At 48.7% G+C, this 23,403-nt stretch overlaps 1 protein-coding gene across 1 annotated transcript in view; it reads right to left on the bottom strand.

Moving 5' to 3' along the window:
• Window positions 1–23,403, bottom strand: part of LOC139374548 (SPARC related modular calcium binding 1) — a 147,314-nt gene that overhangs the window by 116,596 nt on the left and 7,315 nt on the right. Inside the window, exon 6 of the mRNA XM_071115539.1 lies at window positions 3,374–3,421. Within this exon, the coding sequence (XP_070971640.1) occupies window positions 3,374–3,421 (48 nt within the window). The remainder of the gene's footprint in view (window positions 1–3,373; window positions 3,422–23,403) is intronic.

Consider the following 23,403-nt stretch of genomic DNA (forward strand, 5'->3'; position numbering starts at 1 on the left):
ACTCTAGATAGTGTACTGTATACTATATCAGCCAGCCTACCATATACACTAGATAGTGTACTGTATACTATATCAGCCAGTCTACTATATACTCTAGATAGTGTACTGTACACTATATCAGCCAGCCTACCATATACTCTAGATAGTGTACTGTATACTATATCAGCCAGCCTACCATATACTCTAGATAGTGTACTGTATACTATATCAGCCAGCCTACCATATACTCTAGATAGTGTACTGTATATCAGCCAGCCTACCATATACTTACCTAGATGTTGGGTAGATATACCACTGTTTCCCGTTTCCTTCGGGTCCATGGAGGAAACCACAGAGGACCCTGGTCACTTACTATACCAGTCAGGCAGTCAGGTGGAGCAGGTAGCAAAGCAAGTGGGATTCAAAGGCAACATGTGAAAATCCCTCGGAAGGTAATAATATACTAATGTCAGACGTTGCTATTTGATGTGGGACTTTTTACGACCTGGCAACGGCTGAAGACAAAAGCCCTGCTGTGGAACTGAAGGACCTCAACAGTGTGTGTCACAGTGACTACTAAATGTGTTGCTAAAACCCCAAGAGCTGTCCTGATCTGTTTAATGTGTTGCTAAAACCCCAGGAGCTGTCCTGATCTGTTTAATGTGTTGCTAAAACCCCAGGAGCTGTCCTGGTCTGCTATACTGTGTTGCTAAAACCCAGGAGCTGTCCTGGTCTGTTTAATGTGTTGCTAAAACCCCAGGAGCTGTCCTGATCTGCTATACTGTGTTGCTAAAACCCCAGGAGCTGTCCTGATCTGTTTAATGTGTTGCTAAAACCCCAGGAGCTGTCCTGATCTGTTGTAATGTGTTGCTAAAACCCAGGAGCTGTCCTGATCTGTTTAATGTGTTGCTAAAACCCCAGGAGCTGTCCTGATCTGTTTAATGTGTTGCTAAAACCCCAGGAGCTGTCCTGATCTGTTTAACGTGTTGCTAAAACCCCAGGAGCTGTCCTGATCTGTTGTAATGTGTTGCTAAAACCCAGGAGCTGTCCTGATCTGCTATACTGTGTTGCTAAAACCCAGGAGCTGTCCTGATCTGTTATACTGTGTTGCTAAAACCCCAGGAGCTGTCCTGATCTGTTGTAATGTGTTGCTAAAACCCAGGAGCTGTCCTGATCTGTTGTAATGTGTTGCTAAAACCCAGGAGCTGTCCTGATCTGCTATACTGTGTTGCTAAAACCCAGGAGCTGTCCTGATCTGTTGTAATGTGTTGCTAAAACCCAGGAGCTGTCCTGATCTGTTATACTGTGTTGCTAAAACCCCCAGGAGCTGTCCTGATCTGTTGTAATGTGTTGCTAAAACCCAGGAGCTGTCCTGATCTGTTGTAATGTGTTGCTAAAACCCAGGAGCTGTCCTGATCTGCTATACTGTGTTGCTAAAACCCAGGAGCTGTCCTGATCTGTTGTAATGTGTTGCTAAAACCCCAGGAGCTGTCCTGCTCTGTTTAATGTGTTGCTAAAATCTCAGGAGCTGTCCTGATCTGTTGTAATGTTTCACTAAAACCCCAGGAGCTGTCCTGATCTGTTGTTCTCTGAGGGACTGGAGTGCAACTCATGCAAACTGTGTAACATGATCTCCTACATGTGAGGAAGACCGGCTTCATCATGCACCCCCCCCCCCACCACCGATCCCCACTTGTTCTCCTTCCCACTCCTGAAGTGTACACCACCCCTGGGGCTTGCAAATGACAACAGTCAGACACGTCTGTAGTGAATGTATATATTTCAGGGCTGATATTCCACAGAGGAATGGGGCCTGGGGGCAGGGCCTGGGGAGTCAGCAGCGTGGTCCTGGGGGTTAGCCTTTGGTGTGAGATCAGGCATCTTTTACTTTTTCAACGCATATGCTGGAGAAGCCTGGAAGGTTAATAATTGTTAACACTTAAAAAAATTAAAAACAGCAACTGCAAATACCTTTACCACTTTAATTGGGTAATTCATATATTTATCAGAATGGCAAATCTGTGCCATGGTGAAACTGAGAATCGATATGGTAATTCATATATTTAGCAGAATGGCAAATCTGTGAAACTAAGAATCGATGCGATGAGAGGGGGAGATGTTTGAGTCCAGTGCATTTCATCTGTACACAAATATGGACTTTTCACAGAGAAACAAATTACCCAAACACACACACACACACACACACACACACACACACACACACACACACACACACACACACACACAGAGAATGGGGCTGAACAGCGATCAATAACCTCGATTTGGATGAAGATTTGTACGTCAGAGAGTCGGCGGTAAAGGTCATCCAGGACGAAATCCCCGACAGTCGAAAAAAGGAACGTCTGGTTCCACACACAGCTGTTCCAGACGACTGCGTGATCACGTTTTCCGTGGCCGATCTAAAACCTTTAAACAGGTCAACATTCACAAGGCCGCAGGGCCAGACGGACAACCAGGGCGAGTGCTCAGAGCAGGCGCTGACCAGCTGTCGAGTGACTTCATTAACATTTTCAACTTCTTCCTGACTCTGTAATGCCAACATGTTTCAAGAGAGACCACCATAGTCCCTGTGCCTAAGAATGTCAAGGTAACCTGTCTTATTGCCCTGTAGCACTCACATCTGTAGCCATAAAATGCTTTGAAAGGCTGGTCATGGCTCACATCAACACCATCATCCCAGACACCCTGGACCCACTCCAATGTGCATACCGCCTCAACAGATCCACAGATGATGCAATCTCTATAGCAACGCACACTGTCCTCTCCCACCTGGACAAAACAAACATCTATGTAAAAATGCTGTTCATTGACTACAGCACAGCATTCAACACCATAGTACCCTCAATGCTCATCGCCAAGCTAAGGACCCTGGGACTGAACACCTCCCTCTGCAACTGGATCCTGGACTTCCCGACGGGCCGACCCCAGGTGGTGAGGGTAGGCAACAACACATCCGCCCCGCTCACCCTCAACCCGGGGGACCCTCAGGGATGTCCCCTCCTGTACTCCCTGTTCACCCACGACATCAACACCATCATTAAAGAAACGGTTCACCCATTTTGAATGTTATATTGTTTTTTTTGTGTGTCTCTGAGGGATGTTCTATGGATTCCCCAGGTCATTTCCTGTTTTCATGTGTATCTGAGTTATTGGCGTTCAAGCAGGCAGAAAACCCGTCCAGTATGACGAAGCACGTTTACAATTTTTCCTACTTTTTAACCCTGTATTATTGGTTAAGGGTAAGTAAGCATTTAATGGTAAAGTCTACACCTGTTGTTTTAGGCGCATGTGAAAAAATTATATTTGATTTTGATTTGAAAAACACACACATACACACACACACACACACCACAGCTGGTGGATCTCAGCTCACCTTTTCTCCCGGAACTAGGAGGTCCAGATGGTTTATCAGTTACTGACCCTTTAAAGAGAAAACACAACATTTTTACAACATCTCTTCTACAGGACAGAACAGGACAGTACACACACACACACACACACACACACACACACACACACACACACACACACACACACACACACACACACACACACACACACACACACACACACACACACACACACTTACACACACATGTTATATTCTACAGAACAGACAGACAGTAGAGAAGCCTCATGTAGACCTCCAAGGTTAGACAGTCCTCACCTCACGAACACCTTCTGACTGACAAGAGGATATTAGTTTGGCAACACCTTCAATACTAGTAGCAATCATAACTAAACAATGTGGTCCACCCCCCTGGTAGGCTACAGTCAGACGTGATATAGGCATGTAACAGTGAATATCATTCCTCTTTTCTGAGCATGCAGATAGTCAAGCTAGGTTGGCATGCACAGGTTCAGAGGGCATTGACAGAATTCAGAATTCAATAGACAATCCGACCAATTAGAATTAATATAAGAGGGAAGAGAGTTGAAATTGAATTAATGGAATGAATGGAGGCGATTGGAATTAAAGTTACTACCTGACAACTTGTCACTTGTCCCAGCATGAGTTCCCATAAATTCACGGAAGTTTCCTGCAAACGTATGATGATGTAAGATGGTTGACAGGCGATAGAGAATGAACAGGGGCAGTTGATAATATGGTAGAAGGCGCTGGAGACGGCTGAGTTGGGCGGCGAGTTATGTTTCAGCACACTCTTAGAAAAAAGGTGGCATTCTAGAAACTAAAAGTGTTCTTTGGCTGCCCCCATAAGGATAACCATTTTTTGGTTTCAGGTAGAACCTTTTGGGGTTCTATGAATTACCCTTTCCACCAAAGGTTCTACCTGGAATCGAAAAGGGTTCTACCTGGAATCCAAAAGGGTTCTACCTGGAATCCAAAAGGGTTCTACCTGGAATCCAAAAGAGTTCTCCTATGGAGCCAGCTGAAGATCCCTTTGGAACCCTTTATTCTAAGAGTGTACTGCACTTCAAGTTTGGGATTCCTGAGGTTACAGTTCTTTAGAAAGTATTCTCACCCTGGACTTTTTGGCATTTAGTTGTTACAGCCTGAACTAAAAATATATATTTTTGTCACTGGCCTAAACACAATACCACATGATGCCAAAGTGGAATGATGTCACTACAAAAATACAGGCGTCCTCCCTAACTCAGTTCTCAGTTGCCGGAGAGGATGGAAACCGTTCAGAGATTTCACCATGAGGAAAATGGTGACTTTAAAACAGTTACAGAGTTTAATGGCTGTGATAAAAGAAAACTGAGGATGGATCAACAACATTGTAGTTACTCCACAACATAGGGGGGGACCAAGTCACAATTATTCGAGTCACAAGCAAGTCTCAAGTCACAAGGTCCGAGTCTCAAGTCGAGTCCCAAGTCGAATGGGTCGAGTCTCTAGTCAAGTCCAAGTCGTGCATTCTAAAATATGTAATGTCAAGTCTCAAGTCAAGTCCCAAGTCGAATGGTTCGAGTCTCTAGTCAAGTCCAAGTCGTGCATTCTAAAATATGTCATGTCAAGTCTCAAGTCAAGTCCCAAGTCGAATGGGTCGAGTCTCTAGTCAAGTCCAAGTCGTGCATTCTAAAACATGTCATGTCAAGTCTCAAGTCAAGTAAAAAAAAATATATATATATATATATACATGCAACAACTTATCTTATTTATTGACAAATCTTATTTATTGAGGCTAGCAGACAGCCCTTTTCATTATTTTGATGATGCAATTGTAAAATAGGGCCCTTGCTGTCCTAAGGGCATGACATCAGCAGAAGGCAAGGCAGATTGATGTACTCAGAGTATACATTTATTTACAAGTCTTGGGGATCCAATGGTGAAAGAGCCTCATCATACACAAAGTACACAAGTATATTTTCCAAATACACACGGGCCCCAAAAGAAATAACCTCTGTATCAGGCCTAACCTGTCCCAAAAAATGCCCATCCGATAAGGCTCAGTGTCATTGGCCACAGATCAAATGACGTCACATCACGTTATATCTACCGTTGCATTGATTGGACTGATGATGTCAATCAACATCATACTTTCAAAATCTTAGCTAGCAGTCATCCTCATGAATCAAGTCAACAACCTACTGGCAAATCCTTTTCAATTCTTGTCATATGAAGATAAATAATGAAGAGAAATAAATAAAACAGATCTGTGCTCATTGGCCAATGGACATAAACATGACACAACAATTGGAAATGGCAAATTCAACAAGGAGTGTTTTGGAAGGAATCAGTGACTAACTGCAAGCCTTGCAAAGCAATCACTAGCCTGCTATTCAGTGGAGTGGGTGTGCGGTCCAAGTTTGGGTTTAAGGGTCTCTTTTCCAAGCTTAAATGGATAAACATTCACATGCAACACCATGGGCCAGAAAAGTGTAATACATTGACCAGGCTGTCAATGCAAAACAACTGGAAACTCGGAACTGGGAAATCTCAGAGTTCAGTGAGTTCAAGACAACTGGGAACTCGGAACTGGGAAATCTCAGAGTTCAGTGAGTTCAAGACAACTGGGAACTCGGAACTGGGAAATCTCAGAGTTCAGTGAGTTCAAGACAACTGGGAACTCGGAACTGGGAAATCTCAGAGTTCAGTGAGTTCAAGACAACTGGGAACTCGGAACTGGGAAATCTCAGAGTTCAGTGAGTTTAAGACAACTGGGAACTCGGAACAAAACCGACTGGGAAAATACGTGTTGAACAGTCATCCAACTTCTGAACTGCAAGTCGGGAACTCGGGCCTCTTTCTAGAGCTCCGACCTGAAGATCACTGACGTCGTCATGATTCCAAGTCGGGAACTCGGGCCTCTTCAGCTCCGACCTGAAGATCACTGATGTCCTGATTCCAAGTCGGGAACTCGGGCCTCTTCAGCTCCGACCTGAAGATCACTGACGTCATGATTCCAAGTCGGGAACTCGGGCCTCTTCAGCTCCGACCTGAAGATCACTGACGTCATGATTCCAAGTCGGGAACTCGGGCCTCTTCAGCTCCGACCTGAAGATCACTGACGTCATGATTCCAAGTCGGGAACTCGGGCCTCTTCAGCTCCGACCTGAAGATCACTGACGTCATGATTCCAAGTCGGGAACTCGGGCCTCTTCAGCTCCGACCTGAAGATCACTGACGTCATGATTCCAAGTCGGGAACTCGGGCCTCTTCAGCTCCGACCTGAAGATCACTGACGTCATGATTCCAAGTCGGGAACTCGGGCCTCTTCAGCTCCGACCTGAAGATCACTGATGTCCTGATTCCAAGTCGGGAACTCGGGCCTCTTCAGCTCCGACCTGAAGATCACTGACGTCATGATTCGACCTTGTTTTTTTCAGTTGTCTTGAAAGCACCATAAATCCAGAGAATGCCAGACCTTGATGACAAAGTTTGATTAAGTTTGATTAGTTTGATTAAGTTTGTTAAAGTGAGCACAGCGCAACAAGGTGAGTCCAAAAATGTATTGTATGCTGCTGTATAAATTATGTAATACGCCAGGGAGATATGTATACTGTAGCTAAGAAAGTAATACTAAGTGTATGTTGTGTAGTAAGCTGTTAGTAGCCCATGTGCCTCACCCTAATAATTTGGTCCCTTTCCCCCTCATAACTTAGCCTACTGTTCTTGTAAGAGCTTTCATTGTCTGCATATAATGCCCTGTTTATTTACCCTACGGTTCTGACTTGGTGTACAAGGAGAATACTGTAAGAACGGATAAGAATTGCTCATGTTATGAATTCTGTCGCTGAACAAATAGTTATATTAACTACATCTGTCTTAGCTCACTTATTAATGCCTTAATCAAATTTACGGATTGTCTCTTATCCTCATTCCCTTATGCCATAGTTTGTCAGTAAAAATGTATTTACATTTGTTTAAGCAAGTCAGCCATATCAGCTATGTTATTTTTTAAAGGCAGTAAATCAGGCTCCGCTGATAGCCAGGTGTAGCAGTGGTAAGGATTCACTGTATGGTGCTGAAAAGAAAGTTCTGCTGTTGGGACAGCTTTATGTAGGCCCTAACAGTTTGTGGGCACCATTTGTCACCATTATAGTGCAATGAATGTAATGTTTAGTGTTGTGTTGTGGCTTTGCATTTCTCTTATTCAATCATCATCAATCCTTATTCAACGTTCTGACTCCACGTAGCCTATTTCTATACGCACTGAGGCACACGCTCCTACTACGCACAACCAGAATGACAGAGACACGCGGAACCCTGGGAAACATGAACAAAGGAAAACATCAATTTAATTGAATAAACATAACTTCGAACTTCTATAACTTCTACCTCATGAGTCTTACGAATGTTCATCTGCACTATAAACATCACGCCCACTCCGAGCGGGCCAATAAATGGATGTAATGATGTCACGCTAGCAATTATTGTAGTAATTATTAATTATTATGTAATATAGATTTACCACATAGGGCCTATGCATTTAAACGTGTGAAAGCAACATTTCAACAAGAGAACAAAGCGCTCTCCAGATTGGAGAGACGTGTGTCTTCGCCACAGTAATAATGAATTCCTATATTTTGACGTTTGCGCTGTACCCGATCCTATAGCTGTACAGCAAATCAGCAATCTGTTCGCTAGCTCACACAACCTGTGTTGATTGACAGTTTGCTGGTCCAATCAGAATGCTGAGTGTGCATTTCACTTGTCAATCTGTTGAAACTTGGCTGCTTTTTTTCACAAGGGTGATGCTGCAGCTACTGTCTGTGGCTGCGTGTAGAGTATTCCACGTAGACTCTGTGCCACAAAATGAGTGACAAAACATTAGAAAACATTGCCAGATAAATTCAAATCATTAGTCTCAAGTCAAAGTAGAGTCCCGAGTTTTGAGGCTCCAAGTCCAAGTCAAGTTTCAAGTTATTTTATTATTTTCAAATTTGTGAGTCCAAGTCATGTGAATATATTCACAATCCTGAATAACCACAAGGCACTAAAGTAATACTGCAAAAAAAATCGAAGCAACTCAGTTAACTTTTTTGGCCTGAATACAAAGTCTAATGTTTGGGGCAAATCCAATACAGTACATTACTGAGTACCACTCTCCAATTTTTCAAGTGAAGTGGTGGCTGCATTATGTTATGGGTATCCTTGGAACTATTAAGGACTGGGGAGTTTTTCAGGATAAAAAAAAATCTACCGAATGGAGCTAAGTACAGGCAAAATCCTAGAGGAAAACCTGGTTCAGTCTGCTTTCCACACACTGGGAAATTAATTCATCTTTCAGCAGGACAAAAACCTAAAACACAAAGCCAAATCCACACTAGAGTTGGTTACCAAGAAGACAGTGAATGTTCCTGAGGCGCCGAGTTACAGTTTTGAATGAAATCTACGGCAAGACCTGAAATTGGTTGTCTAGCAATGACCAACAACCAATTTGACAGAGCTTGAAGAATGTTTTAAAGAATAATTGGCAAATGTTTCACAATCCAGGTGTGGAAAGATCTTACGAGACTTACCCAGAAAAACTCACTGCTATAATCGCTACCAAAGGTCATTTTACAAAGTATTGACTCAGTGGAGTGAATACTTACAGTACCAGTCAAAAGTTTGGACATACCTACTCATTCCAAGGTTTTTCTTAATTTTTTACTATTTTCTACATTTGTAGAATAATAGTGAAACATCAAAACTCTGAAAAAACACATGGAATCATGTAGTAACCAAAAAAGTGTTAAACAAATGAAAATATATTTTATTTTGAGATGCTTAAAAGTAGCCACACTTTGCCTTGATAAGAACTTTGCATACTCTTGATATTCTCTCAACCAGCATCACCTGGAATACTTTTTGAACAGTCTTGAAGGAGTTCCCACATATGCTGAGCACTTGCTGGCTGCTTTTCCTTCACTCTGCGGTCCAACTCATCCCAAACCATCTCAATTGGGTTGACGTGACGTGTGGAGGCCAGGTCATCTGATGCAGCACTCCATCACTCTCATTCTTGGTCAATTAGCCCTTACACAGCCTGGAGGTGTGTTGGGTCATTCTCCTGTTGAAAAACAAATGATAATCCCACTAAGCCCAAACCAGATGGGATGGCGTATCGCAGCAGAATGCTGTGGTAGCCATGCTGGTTAAGTGTGCTTTGAATTTTAAATAAATCACTGACAGTGTCCCCAGCAAAGCACCCCCACGACATCACACCTCCTCCTCCATGCTTCACGGTGGGAACCACACATGCAGAGATCATCCATTCACCTACTCTGCGTCTCACAAAGAAATGGCGGTTGGAAGCAAAAATCTCAAATTTGGACAGATTTCCACCGGTCTAATGTGCATTGCTTGTGTTTCTTGTTCCAAGCAAGTCTCTTCTTCTTATTGGTGTCCTTTAGTTGTGGTTTCTTTGCCGTAATTTGACCATGAAGTCCTGATTCACATCGTCTCCTCTAAACAGTTGATGTTGAGATGTGTCTGTTACTTGAACTCCGTGAAGCATTTATTTGGGCTGCAATCTGAGGCTCGTAACTCTGATAAACTTATCCTCTGCAGCAGAGATAACTCTGGGTTTCCTGTTCTGTGGTGGTCCTCATGAGAGACAGTTTCATCATAGCACTTGATGGTTTTTGCGACTGCACTTGAAGAAGCTTTCAAAGTTCTTGAAATTTTCCAGATTGACTGACCTTCATGTCTTAAAGTAATGATGGAATGTCATTTCTCTTTGCTTATTTTAGCTGTTCTTGCCATGATATGGACTTGGTATTTTACCAAATAGGGCTATCTTCTGTACACCACCCCTACCTTGTTACAACACAACTGATTGGCTCAAATGCATTAAGGAAATAAATTCCACAAATGAACTTTTAACAACACCTGTTAATTGAAATGCATTCCAGGTGACTACCTCATGAAGCCTGTTGAGAGGACACCAAGAGTGTGCAAATCTGTCATCAAGGCAAACAGTGGCTACTTTGAAGAATCTAAAATATATTTTGATTTGTATAACACTTTTTTTGGTTACTACATGATTCCATATGTGTGATTTCATAGTTTTGATGTCTTCACTATTATTCTACAATGTAGAAAATATAAAATACAAAGACAAATCCTGGAATGAGTAGGTGTGTCCAAACCTTTGACTGGTACTATATGTAAATTAGATATTTCTGTATTTCATTTTCAACACATTTGCAAAAATGTATAAAAACACGTTTTCACTTTATCATTATGAGGTATTGTGTGTAGATGCGTGAGGGAAAAATATATAATTTTGGAAGGCGAAATGGAAATTCAGTTGAATTTGAAATATAATTCCTAACTGTAATTGAAGCAGGGTGACGTTTATTGCCATGAATCTTGCCAAAACGATTAAGGGTTTAGATTTAAAATCAGATTTTGTGACTTTGTGGCAGTGCCAGCTAATGACCAGTGCAGAACTGCCTACAGGGCAAGATTCATGACAATAAATGCCAACCTGCGAAATGGAATTGATCCCAACCGTGAGGAGCTGTAGTGTTACTGGGAGATGTGACCGCCTGTAGACTTGACACACACATTCCACATTATTTAACTATTCCCAAAATATTATTACATTTTTTTCAGATATCCGGATAGTTTAAATTCGAATTATTTTTTTTACAAATGTAACGCTCTTGAGTCTTGACCAATCAGAATGACGCAAATCCTGTAGTTTTTCGCTAAAAACAACAGTGGAACAGAAGTCTGATTTTTGCCAATATATAGAACGTGTTATTTTACAAAACGTTTATTTGGTGTTTTGCATTGATCAGGGCATAGCGATGTCAGGGCATAGCGATGTCAGGGCAGGGCGATGTCAGGGCAGGGCGATGTCAGGGCATAGCGATGTCAGGGCATAGGGATGTCAGGGCATAGCGATGTCAGGGCATAGCGATGTCAGGGCATAGCGATGTCAGGGCAGGGCGATGTCAGGGCATAGCGATGTCAGGGCATAGCGATGTCAGGGCAGGGCGATGTCAGGGCAGGGCGATGTCAGGGCATAGCGATGGCAGGGCATAGCGATGTCAGGGCATAGCGATGTCAGGGCATAGCGATGTCAGGGCATAGCGATATCAGGGCATAGCGATGTCAGGGCAGGGCGATGTCAGGGCAGGGCGATGTCAGGGCATGGCGATGTCAGGGCAGGGCGATGTCAGGGCATAGCGATGTCAGGGCATAGCGATGTCAGGGCAGGGCGATGTCAGGGCAGGGCGATGTCAGGGCATAGCGATGTCAGGGCATAGCGATGTCAGGGCATAGCGATGTCAGGGCATAACGATATCAGGGCATAGCGATGTTAGGGCAGGGCGATGTCAGGGCATAGCGATGTCAGGGCATGGCGATGTCAGGGCAGGGCGATGTCAGGGCATAGAGATGTCAGGGCATAGCGATGTCAGGGCAGGGCGATGTCAGGGCATAGTGATGTCAGGGCAGGGCGATGTCAGGGCATAGCGATGTCAGGGCATAGCGATGTCAGGGCATAGCGATGTCAGGGCATAGCGATGTCAGGGCAGGGCGATGTCAGGGCATAGCGATGTCAGGGCATAGCGATGTCAGGGCAGGGCGATGTCAGGGCATAGTGATGTCAGGGCAGGGCGATGTCAGGGCATAGCGATGTCAGGGCATAGCGATGTCAGGGCATAGCGATGTCAGGGCAGGGCGATGTCAGGGCATAGCGATGTCAGGGCATAGCGATGTCAGGGCATAGCAATGTCAGGGCAGGGCGATGTCAGGGCATAGCGATGTCAGGGCAGGGCGATGTCAGGGCATAGCGATGTCAGGGCATAGCGATGTCAGGGCATAGCGATGTCAGGGCATAGCGATGTCAGGGCAGGGCGATGTCAGGGCAGGGCGATGTCAGGGCATAGCGATGTCAGGGCATAGCGATGTCAGGGCATAGCGATGTCAGGGCATAGCGATATCAGGGCATAGCGATGTTAGGGCAGGGCGATGTCAGGGCATAGTGATGTCAGGGCATGGCGATGTCAGGGCAGGGCGATGTCAGGGCATAGTGATGTCAGGGCATAGCGATGTCAGGGCAGGGCGATGTCAGGGCAGGGCGATGTCAGGGCATAGCGATGTCAGGGCATAGCGATGTCAGGGCATAGCGATGTCAGGGCATAACGATATCAGGGCATAGCGATGTTAGGGCAGGGCGATGTCAGGGCATAGCGATGTCAGGGCATGGCGATGTCAGGGCAGGGCGATGTCAGGGCATAGAGATGTCAGGGCATAGCGATGTCAGGGCAGGGCGATGTCAGGGCATAGCGATGTCAGGGCATAGCGATGTCAGGCCATAGCGATGTCAGGGCATAGCGATGTCAGGGCATAGCGATGTCAGGGCAGGGCGATGTCAGGGCATAGCGATGTCAGGGCATAGCGATGTCAGGGCAGGGCGATGTCAGGGCATAGTGATGTCAGGGCAGGGCGATGTCAGGGCATAGCGATGTCAGGGCATAGCGATGTCAGGGCATAGTGATGTCAGGGCAGGGCGATGTCAGGGCATAGCGATGTCAGGGCATAGCGATGTCAGGGCATAGCGATGTCAGGGCAGGGCGATGTCAGGGCAGGGCGATGTCAGGGCAGGGCGATGTCAGGGCATAGTGATGTCAGGGCAGGGCGATGTCAGGGCATAGCGATGTCAGAGCATAGCGATGTCAGGGCATAGCGATGTCAGGGCAGGGCGATGTCAGGGCATAGCGATGTCAGGGCATAGCGATGTCAGGGCAGGGCGATGTCAGGGCAGGGCGATGTCAATGTCAGGGCAGGGCGATGTCAGGGCATAGCGATGTCAGGGCAGGGCGATGTCAGGGCATAGCGATGTCAGGGCATAGCGATGTCAGGGCAGGGCGATGTCAGGGCAGGGCGATGTCAGGGCATAGCGATGTCAGGGCATAGCGATGTCAGGGCATAGCGATGTCAGGGCATAGCGATATCAGGGCATAGCGATGTTAGGGCAGGGCGATGTCAGGGCATAGCGATGTCAGGGCATGGCGATGTCAGGGCAGGGCGATGTCAGGGCATAGTGATGTCAGGGCATAGCGATGTCAGGGCAGGGCGATGTCAGGGCAGGGCGATGTCAGGGCATAGCGATGTCAGGGCATAGCGATGTCAGGGCATAGCGATGTCAGGGCATAACGATATCAGGGCATAGCGATGTTAGGGCAGGGCGATGTGCATAGCAGGGCATAGCGATGTCAGGGCAGGGCGATGTCAGGGCAGGGCGATGTCAGGGCATAGATGATGTCAGGGCATAGCGATGTCAGGGCAGGGCGATGTCAGGGCATAGCGATGTCAGGGCGATGTCAGGGCAGGGCGATGTCAGGGCAGGGCGATGTCAGGATGCAGGGCGATGTCAGGGCATAGCGATGTCAGGGCATAGCGATGTCAGGGCATAGCGATGTCAGGGCATAGCGATGTCAGGGCAGGGCGATGTCAGGGCATAGCGATGTCAGGGCATAGCGATGTCAGGGCATAGCGATGTCAGGGCAGGGCGATGTCAGGGCATAGCGATGTCAGGGCATAGCGATGTCAGGGCAGGGCGATGTCAGGGCATAGTGATGTCAGGGCAGGGCGATGTCAGGGCATAGCGATGTCAGGGCATAGCGATGTCAGGGCATAGCGATGTCAGGGCAGGGCGATGTCAGGGCATAGCGATGTCAGGGCATAGCGATGTCAGGGCATAGCAATGTCAGGGCAGGGCGATGTCAGGGCATAGCGATGTCAGGGCAGGGCGATGTCAGGGCATAGCGATGTCAGGGCATAGTGATGTCAGGGCATAGCGATGTCAGGGCAGGGCGATGTCAGGGCAGGGCGATGTCAGGGCATAGCGATGTCAGGGCATAGCGATGTCAGGGCATAGCGATGTCAGGGCATAACGATATCAGGGCATAGCGATGTTAGGGCAGGGCGATGTCAGGGCATAGCGATGTCAGGGCATGGCGATGTCAGGGCAGGGCGATGTCAGGGCATAGAGATGTCAGGGCATAGCGATGTCAGGGCAGGGCGATGTCAGGGCATAGTGATGTCAGGGCAGGGCGATGTCAGGGCATAGCGATGTCAGGGCATAGCGATGTCAGGGCATAGCGATGTCAGGGCATAGCGATGTCAGGGCATAGCGATGTCAGGGCAGGGCGATGTCAGGGCATAGCGATGTCAGGGCATAGCGATGTCAGGGCAGGGCGATGTCAGGGCATAGTGATGTCAGGGCAGGGCGATGTCAGGGCATAGCGATGTCAGGGCATAGCGATGTCAGGGCATAGCGATGTCAGGGCAGGGCGATGTCAGGGCATAGCGATGTCAGGGCATAGCGATGTCAGGGCATAGCAATGTCAGGGCAGGGCGATGTCAGGGCATAGCGATGTCAGGGCATAGCGATGTCAGGGCATGGCGATGTCAGGGCAGGGCGATGTCAGGGCAGGTTGATGTCAGGGCAGGGCGATGTCAGGGCAGGGCGATGTCAGGGCATAGGGCAGGGCGATGTCAGGGCATAGCAATGTCAGGGCAGGGCGATGTCAGGGCATAGCGATGTCAGGGCATAGCGATGTCAGGGCAGGGCAATGTCAGGGCATAGGGATGTCAGGGCATAGCGATGTTAGGGCATAGCGATGTCAGGCAGGGCGATGTCAGGGCAGGGTGATGTCAGGGCAGGGCGATGTCAGGGCAGGGCGATGTCAGGGCATAGGGCAGGGCAATGTCAGGGCATAGCGATGTCAGGGCAGGGCGATGTCAGGGCATAGGGCAGGGCGATGTCAGGGCATAGCGATGTCAGGGCAGGGCGATGTCAGGGCATAGCGATGTCAGGGCAGGGCGATGTCAGGGCAGGGCGATGTCAGGGCATAGTGATGTCAGGGCATAGCGATGTCAGGGCATAGTGATGTCAGGGCAGGACAATGTCAGGGCATAGCGATGTCAGGGCAGGGCGATGTCAGGGCATAGCGATGTCAGGGCAGAGCGATGTCAGGGCATAGCGATGTCAGGGCAGGGCGATGTCAGGGCATAGCGATGTCAGGGCAGGGTGATGTCAGGGCATAGCGATGTCAGGGCAGAGCGATGTCAGGGCAGGGCGATGTCAGGGCAGGGCGATGTCAGGGCATAGCGATGTCAGGGCATAGTGATGTCAGGGCATAGCGATGTCAGGGCAGGGCGATGTCAGGGCAGGGCGATGTCAGGGCATAGCGATGTCAGGGCATAGCGATGTCAGGGCATAGCGATGTCAGGGCATAACGATATCAGGGCATAGCGATGTTAGGGCAGGGCGATGTCATGGCATAGCGATGTCAGGGCATAGGGATGTCAGGGCATAGCGATGTTAGGGCATAGCGATGTCAGGGCAGGGCGATGTCAGGGCAGGGCGATGTCAGGGCAGGGTGATGTCAGGGCAGGGCGATGTCAGGGCAGGGCGATGTCAGGGCATAGGGCAGGGCAATGTCAGGGCATAGCGATGTCAGGGCAGGGCGATGTCAGGGCATAGGGCAGGGCGATGTCAGGGCATAGCGATGTCAGGGCAGGGCGATGTCAAGGCATAGCGATGTCAGGGCATAGCGATGTCAGGGCAGAGCGATGTCAGGGCATAGCGATGTCAGGGCAGGGCGATGTCAGGGCATAGCGATGTCAGGGCAGGGTGATGTCAGGGCATAGCGATGTCAGGGCAGAGCGATGTCAGGGCAGGGCGATGTCAGGGCAGGGCGATGTCAGGGCAGGGCGATGTCAGGGCAGGGCGATGTCAGGGCAGGGCGATGTCAGGGCAGGGCGATGTCAGGGCAGGGCGATGTCAGGGCAGGGCGATGTCAGGGCATAGCGATGTCAGGGCAGGGCGATGTCAGGGCATAGCGATGTCAGGGCAGGGCGATGTCAGGGCAGGGCGATGTCAGGGCAGGGCGATGTCAGGGCAGGGCGATGTCAGGGCATAGTGATGTCAGGGCAGGGCGATGTCAGGGCATAGTGATGTCAGGGCAGGGCGATATCAGGGCAGGGCGATGTCAGGGCAGGGCGATGTCAGGGCAGGGCGATGTCAGGGCATAGCGATGTCAGGGCAGGGCGATGTCAGGGCATAGCGATGTCAGGGCATAGCGATGTCAGGGCAGGGCGATGTCAGGGCATAGCGATGTCAGGGCATAGCGATGTCAGAGCAGGGCGATGTCAGGGCAGGGTGATGTCAGGGCAGGGCGATGTCAGGGCAGGGCGATGTCAGGGCAGGGTGATGTCAGGGCAGGGCGATGTCAGGGCAGGGCGATGTCGGGGCATAGGGCAGGGCAATGTCAGGGCATAGCGATGTCAGGGCAGGGCGATGTCAGGGCATAGGGCAGGGCGATGTCAGGGCATAGCGATGTCAGGGCAGGGCGATGTCAGGGCATAGCGATGTCAGGGCATAGCGATGTCAGGGCAGGGCGATGTCAGGGCAGGGCGATGTCAGGGCAGGGCGATGTCAGGGCAGGGCGATGTCAGGGCAGGGCGATGTCAGGGCATAGCGATGTCAGGGCATAGCGATGTCAGGGCATAGCGATGTCAGGGCATAGCGATGTCAGGGCAGGGCGATGTCAGGGCAGGGTGATGTCAGGGCAGGGCGATGTCAGGGCATAGCGATGTCAGGGCAGCGCGATGTCAGGGCAGGGCGATGTCAGGGCATAGCAATGTCAGGGCAGGGCGATGTCAGGGCAGGGCGATGTCAGGGCAGGGCGATGTCAGGGCAGGGCGATGTCAGGGCATAGCGATGTCAGGGCATAGCAAAAATGTCAGGGCAGGGCGATGTCAGGGCATAGCGATGTCAGGGCAGGGCGATGTCAGGGCAGGGTGATGTCAGGGCATAGCGATGTCAGGGCAGGGCGATGTCAGGGCATAGCGATGTCAGGGCATAGCGATGTCAGGGCATAGCGATGTCAGGGCATAGCGATGTCAGGGCAGGGCGATGTCAGGGGGTTTCAAAATGTGCAGCAGTAGCTCAACGCACGGTTATAAAAACTACATGCAAAAGTTAGTTATTTTATTAAATGAAGTATTTCAAATGTCATGGTATATCCTTGTAGGTAACAACGTCACAAGGCCTTTCTTTAAAAAACAAGAATCTAAAACAGTTTACCACTCCAGTAATCTAATAGTAACGTTCGTTCGGACATCCGGATAACCGTGCTCATTCGTAACACAACACAGTGAAATAAATACATAATGAAGATATTGGACCTTATGCAGGACAAAACAATTGTTGTTGATGCTGATTGGAAGAATGGGAGAGGAGGAAGCTGATTGGAGGAATGGGCAGGAAGAGGGCGTGGTGTAGAATGCGGAGCAGGTGAATCAAAGAGAATAGAGACAGGGGTGCTGGTTCTTGTCTCAGTAGCCAGAGGTAAGCGTGTGATCCCTTTCTCCTCCTAAATGTACACCACCTGTGTTAGCTCAGCAGCTCCTATCTGGCACTAGCCATACTAAGCTCAGAGAATGATCTCTTTCTCTCAGTGGGAAAATAACAGTCATTATCAGAAAGTGTTCCAATCCAGTTCCAGCATGGCTGTATCTCTTTGTCTGGCACTCTGACATATCTGCCTGCCTAAGAACTGATCGAGGGGGTGAGAGGAGGGCTTTAGAGAGAGAGAGGCTTTCTGACTGTGGAACATTTAAGAAACAGGAGAGGAGAGGGGAGATAGGAGAGGGGTGAGGAGAGAGAGGACAGGAATGAGGAGAAGGGTGAGGAGAGAGAGGAGATGACAGGAATGAGGAGAGAGAGGAGAGGAGTGGGGCGAGAGAGGAGAGGACAGGAATGGGGAGAGAGATGAGAGGGGTGGGGAGAGAGAGGAGAAGGGTGAGGAGAGAGAGGAGATGACAGGAATGAGGAGAGAGAGGAGAGGGGTGAGGAGAGAGAGGAGAGGAGAGGACAGGAATGTGGAGAGAGAGGAGGGGTGAGGAGAGAGAGGAGAGGAGAGAGAGGGGTGAGGAGAGAGAGGAGAGGATAGGAATGAGGAGAGAGAGGAGAGGATAGGAATGAGGAGAGAGAGGAGAGAGGAGAGCAAGGACACAGTTAGTCCTGAGATGGCAGCTGGAAACACTTCCCCCATCCCCAGAGCTGGACCTTCTAGATAGAGTTCACTATGCCCCTCTAGTCACCTTACGACTAGGATAGCACACATGTATGTACAGTTGAAGTCGGAAGTTTACATACACCTTAGCCAAATACATTTAAACTCAGTTTTTCACAATTCTTGACATTTAATACTAGTAAAAATTCCCTGTTTTAGGTCAGTTAGGATCACCACGTTATTTAAAGAATGTGAAATGTCAGAATAATAGTAGACAGAATGATTTATTTCAGCTTTTATTTCTTTCATCACATTCCCAGTGGTCAGAAGTTTACATACACTCCATTAGTATTTGGTAGCGTTGCATTTAAATTGTTTAACTTGGGTCAAACGTTTCAGGTAGCCTTCCACAAGCTTCACACAATAAGTTGGGTGAATTTTGGCCCATTCTTCCTGACAGAGCTGGTGTAACTGAGTCAGGTTTGTAGCCTCCTTGCTCGCACACGCTTTTTCAGTTCTGCCCACAATTGTCTATAGGATTGAGGTCATGGCGTTGTGATGGCCCCTCCAATACCTTGCCTTTGTTGTCCTTAAGTCATTTTGCCACAACTTTGTGGCAAGCTTTAACTTCATGACTGATGTCTTGAGATGTTGCTTCAATATATCCACATAATTTTCTTTCCTCGTGATGCCATATATTTTGTGAAGTGCACCAGTCAATCCTGCAGCAAAGCACCCCCACAACATGATGCTGCCACCCCCGTGCTTCACGGATGGGATGGTGTTCTTCAGCTTGCAAGCCTCCCCCTTTTTCCTCCAAACATAACGATGGTCATTATGGCCAAACAGTTCTATTTTTGTTTCATCAGACAAGAGGACATTTCTCCAAAAAGTACGAACTTTGTCCCCATTTGCAGTTGCAAACCGTAGTCTGGCTATTTTATGGCGGTTTTGGAGCAGTGGCTTCTTCCTTGCTGAGTGGCCTTTAAGGTTATGTCGATATAGGACTCGTTTTACTGTGGATATAGATACCTTTGTACCTGTTTCCTCCAGCATCTTCACAAGGTCCTTTGCTGTTGTTCTGGGACTGATTTGCACTTTTCGCACCAAAGTACGTTCATCTCTAGGAGACAGAACGCGTCTCCTTCCTGAGCGGTATGATGGCTGAGTGGTCCCATGGTGTTAATACTGCATACTTTTGTTTGTACAGATGAGCGTTGTACATTCAGGCGTTTGTAATTTGCTCCCAATTTGCTCATATTTGCTTTTTTCTGAAGTCTTGGCTGATTTCTTTTGATTTTACCATGATGTCAAGCAAAGAGGCACTGAGTTTGAAGGTAGACCTTGAAATACATCCACAGGTACACCTCCAATTGAGTCAAATGATGTCAATTAGCCTATCAGAAGCTTCTAAAGCCATGACATTATTTTCTGGAATTTTCCAAGCTGTTTAAAGGCAGTCAACTTAGTGTATGTAAACGTCTGACCCACTGGAATTGTGATACAGTGAATTATAAGTGAAATAATCTGTCTGTAAACAATTGTTGGAAAAATGACTTGTGTCATGCACAGAGTAGATGTCCTAACCGACTTGCCAAAACTATAGTTTGTTAACAAGAAATGTGTGGAGTGGTTGAAAAACGAGTTTTAATGACTCCAACCTAAGTGTATGTAAACTTCCGACTTCAACTGTATATACCCTACCATGCAGGACAGTAGCCTGGTACAGCTCTGCCAACAGTTCCATGTGTACCTGAACACCCAGCCCTGTCTCTAACCTGAACACCCAGCCCTGTCTCTAACCTGAACACCCAGCCCTGTCTCTAATCTCTAACGGTACCTGAACACCCAGCCCTGTCTCTAATCTCTAATGGTACCTGAACCCACAGCCCTGTTTCTACTTTCTAACGGTACCTGAACACCCAGCCCTGCCCCTAATCTCTAACGGTACCTGAACACCCAGCCCTGTCTCTAATCTCTAACGGTACCTGAACACTCAGCCCTGTCTCTAACCTGAACAACCAGCCCTGTCTCTAACCTGAACACCCAGCCCTGTCTCTAACCTGAACACCCAGCCCTGTCTCTAACCTCTAACGGTACCTGAACACCCAGCCCTGTCTCTAACCTGAACACCCAGCCCTGTCTCTAACCTCTAACGGTACCTGAACACCCAGCCCTGTCTCTAACCTGAACACCCAGCCCTGTCTCTAACCTCTAACGGTACCTGAACCCACAGCCCTGTCTCTACTTTCTAACGGTACCTGAACACCCAGCCCTGCCCCTAATCTCTAACGGTACCTGAACACCCAGCCCTGTTGTTAATCTCTAACGGTACCTGAACACCCAGCCCTGTCTCTAATCTCTAACGGTACCTGAACACTCAGCCCTGTCTCTAACCTGAACACCCAGCCCTGTCTCTAACCTGAACACCCAGCCCTGTCTCTAACCTGAACACCCAGCCCTGTCTCTAACCTGAACACCCAGCCCTGTCTCTAACCTCTAACGGTACCTGAACACCCAGCCCTGTCTCTAACCTGAACACCCAGCCCTGTCTCTAACCTCTAACGGTACCTGAACACCCAGCCCTGTCTCTAACCTGAACACCCAGCCCTGTCTCTAACCTCTAACGGTACCTGAACCCACAGCCCTGTCTCTACTTTCTAACGGTACCTGAACACCCAGCCCTGCCCCTAATCTCTAACGGTACCTGAACACCCAGCCCTGTTGTTAATCTCTAACGGTACCTGAACACCCAGCCCTGTCTCTAATCTCTAACGGTACCTGAACACTCAGCCCTGTCTCTAACCTGAACACCCAGCCCTGTCTCTAACCTGAACACCCAGCCCTGTCTCTAACCTGAACACCCAGCCCCGTCTCTAACCTGAACACCCAGCCCTGTCTCTAACCTCTAACGGTACCTGAACACCCAGCCCTGTCTCTAACCTGAACACCCAGCCCTGTCTCTAACCTCTAACGGTACCTGAACACCCAGCCCTGTCTCTAACCTGAACACCCAGCCCTGTCTCTAACCTCTAACGGTACCTGAACCCACAGCCCTGTCTCTACTTTCTAACGGTACCTGAACACCCAGCCCTGCCCCTAATCTCTAACGGTACCTGAACACCCAGCCCTGTTGTTAATCTCTAACGGTACCTGAACACCCAGCCCTGTCTCTAATCTCTAACGGTACCTGAACACTCAGCCCTGTCTCTAACCTGAACACCCAGCCCTGTCTCTAACCTGAACACCCAGCCCTGTCTCTAACCTGAACACCCAGCCCCGTCTCTAATCTCTAACGGTACCTGAACACCCAGCCCTGTCTCTAACCTGAACACCCAGCCCTGTCTCTAACCTCTAACGGTACCTGAACACCCAGCCCTGCCCCTAACCTCTAACGGTACCTGAACACCCAGCCCTGTCTCTAACCTCTACCGGTACCTGAACACCCAGCCCTGCCCCTAATCTCTAACGGTACCTGAACACCCAGCCCTGTCTCTAATCTCTCAAGGTACCTGAACACCCAGCCCTGTCTCTAATCTCTAACGGTACCTGAACACCCAGCCCTGTCTCTAATCTCTCAAGGTACCTGAACATCCAGCCCTGTCTCTAATTTCTAACGGTACCTGAACACCCAGCGCTGTCTCTAATCTCTAACGGTACCTGAACACCCAGCCCTGTCACTAATCTCTCAAGGTACCTGAACATCCAGCCCTGTCTCTAATTTCTAACGGTACCTGAACACCCAGCCCTGTCTCTAATCTCTAACGGTACCTGAACACCCAGCCCTGTCTCTAATTAACGGTACTTGAACACACAGCCCTGTCTCTAATCTCTAACGGTACCTGAACACCCAGCCCTGTCTCTAATCTCTAATGGTACCTGAACACCCAGCCCTGCCCCTAACCTGAACACCCAGCCCTGCCTCTAACCTGAACACCCAGCCCTGTCTCTAATCTCTAACGGTACCTGAACACCCAGCCCTGTCTCTAACCTCTAACGGTACCTGAACACCCAGCCCTGTCTCTAATCTCTAACGGTACCTGAACACACAGCCCTGTCTCTAACCTCTAACGGTACCTGAACACACAGCCCTGTCTCTAACCTCTAACAGTACCTGAACACCCAGCCCTGCCCCTAATCTCTAACAGTACCTGAACACCCAGCCCTGCCCCTAACCTCTAACAGTACCTGAACACCCAGCCCTGCCCCTAATCTCTAACAGTACCTGAACACCCAGCCCTGTCTCTAATCTCTAACAGTACCTGAACACCCAGCCCTGTCGTTAATCTCTCAAGGTACCTGAACACCCAGCCCTGTCGTTAATCTCTCAAGGTACCTGAACACACAGCCCTGTCTCTAACCTCTAACGGTACCTGAACACACAGCCCTGTCTCTAACCTCTAACAGTACCTGAACACCCAGCCCTGCCCCTAATCTCTAACAGTACCTGAACACCCAGCCCTGCCCCTAACCTCTAACAGTACCTGAACACCCAGCCCTGCCCCTAATCTCTAACAGTACCTGACCACCCAGCCCTGTCTCTAATCTCTAACGGTACCTGAACACTCAGCCCTGTCTCTAACCTGAACAACCAGCCCTGTCTCTAACCTGAACACCCAGCCCTGTCTCTAACCTGAACACCCAGCCCTGTCTCTAACCTCTAACGGTACCTGAACACCCAGCCCTGTCTCTAACCTGAACACCCAGCCCTGTCTCTAACCTCTAACGGTACCTGAACACCCAGCCCTGTCTCTAACCTGAACACCCAGCCCTGTCTCTAACCTCTAACGGTACCTGAACCCACAGCCCTGTCTCTACTTTCTAACGGTACCTGAACACCCAGCCCTGCCCCTAATCTCTAACGGTACCTGAACACCCAGCCCTGTTGTTAATCTCTAACGGTACCTGAACACCCAGCCCTGTCTCTAATCTCTAACGGTACCTGAACACCCAGCCCTGTCTCTA

The sequence above is a fragment of the Oncorhynchus clarkii genome, chromosome 19 (assembly GCF_045791955.1).
Source record: "Oncorhynchus clarkii lewisi isolate Uvic-CL-2024 chromosome 19, UVic_Ocla_1.0, whole genome shotgun sequence".
Taxonomy (NCBI): Eukaryota; Metazoa; Chordata; class Actinopteri; order Salmoniformes; family Salmonidae; genus Oncorhynchus; species Oncorhynchus clarkii.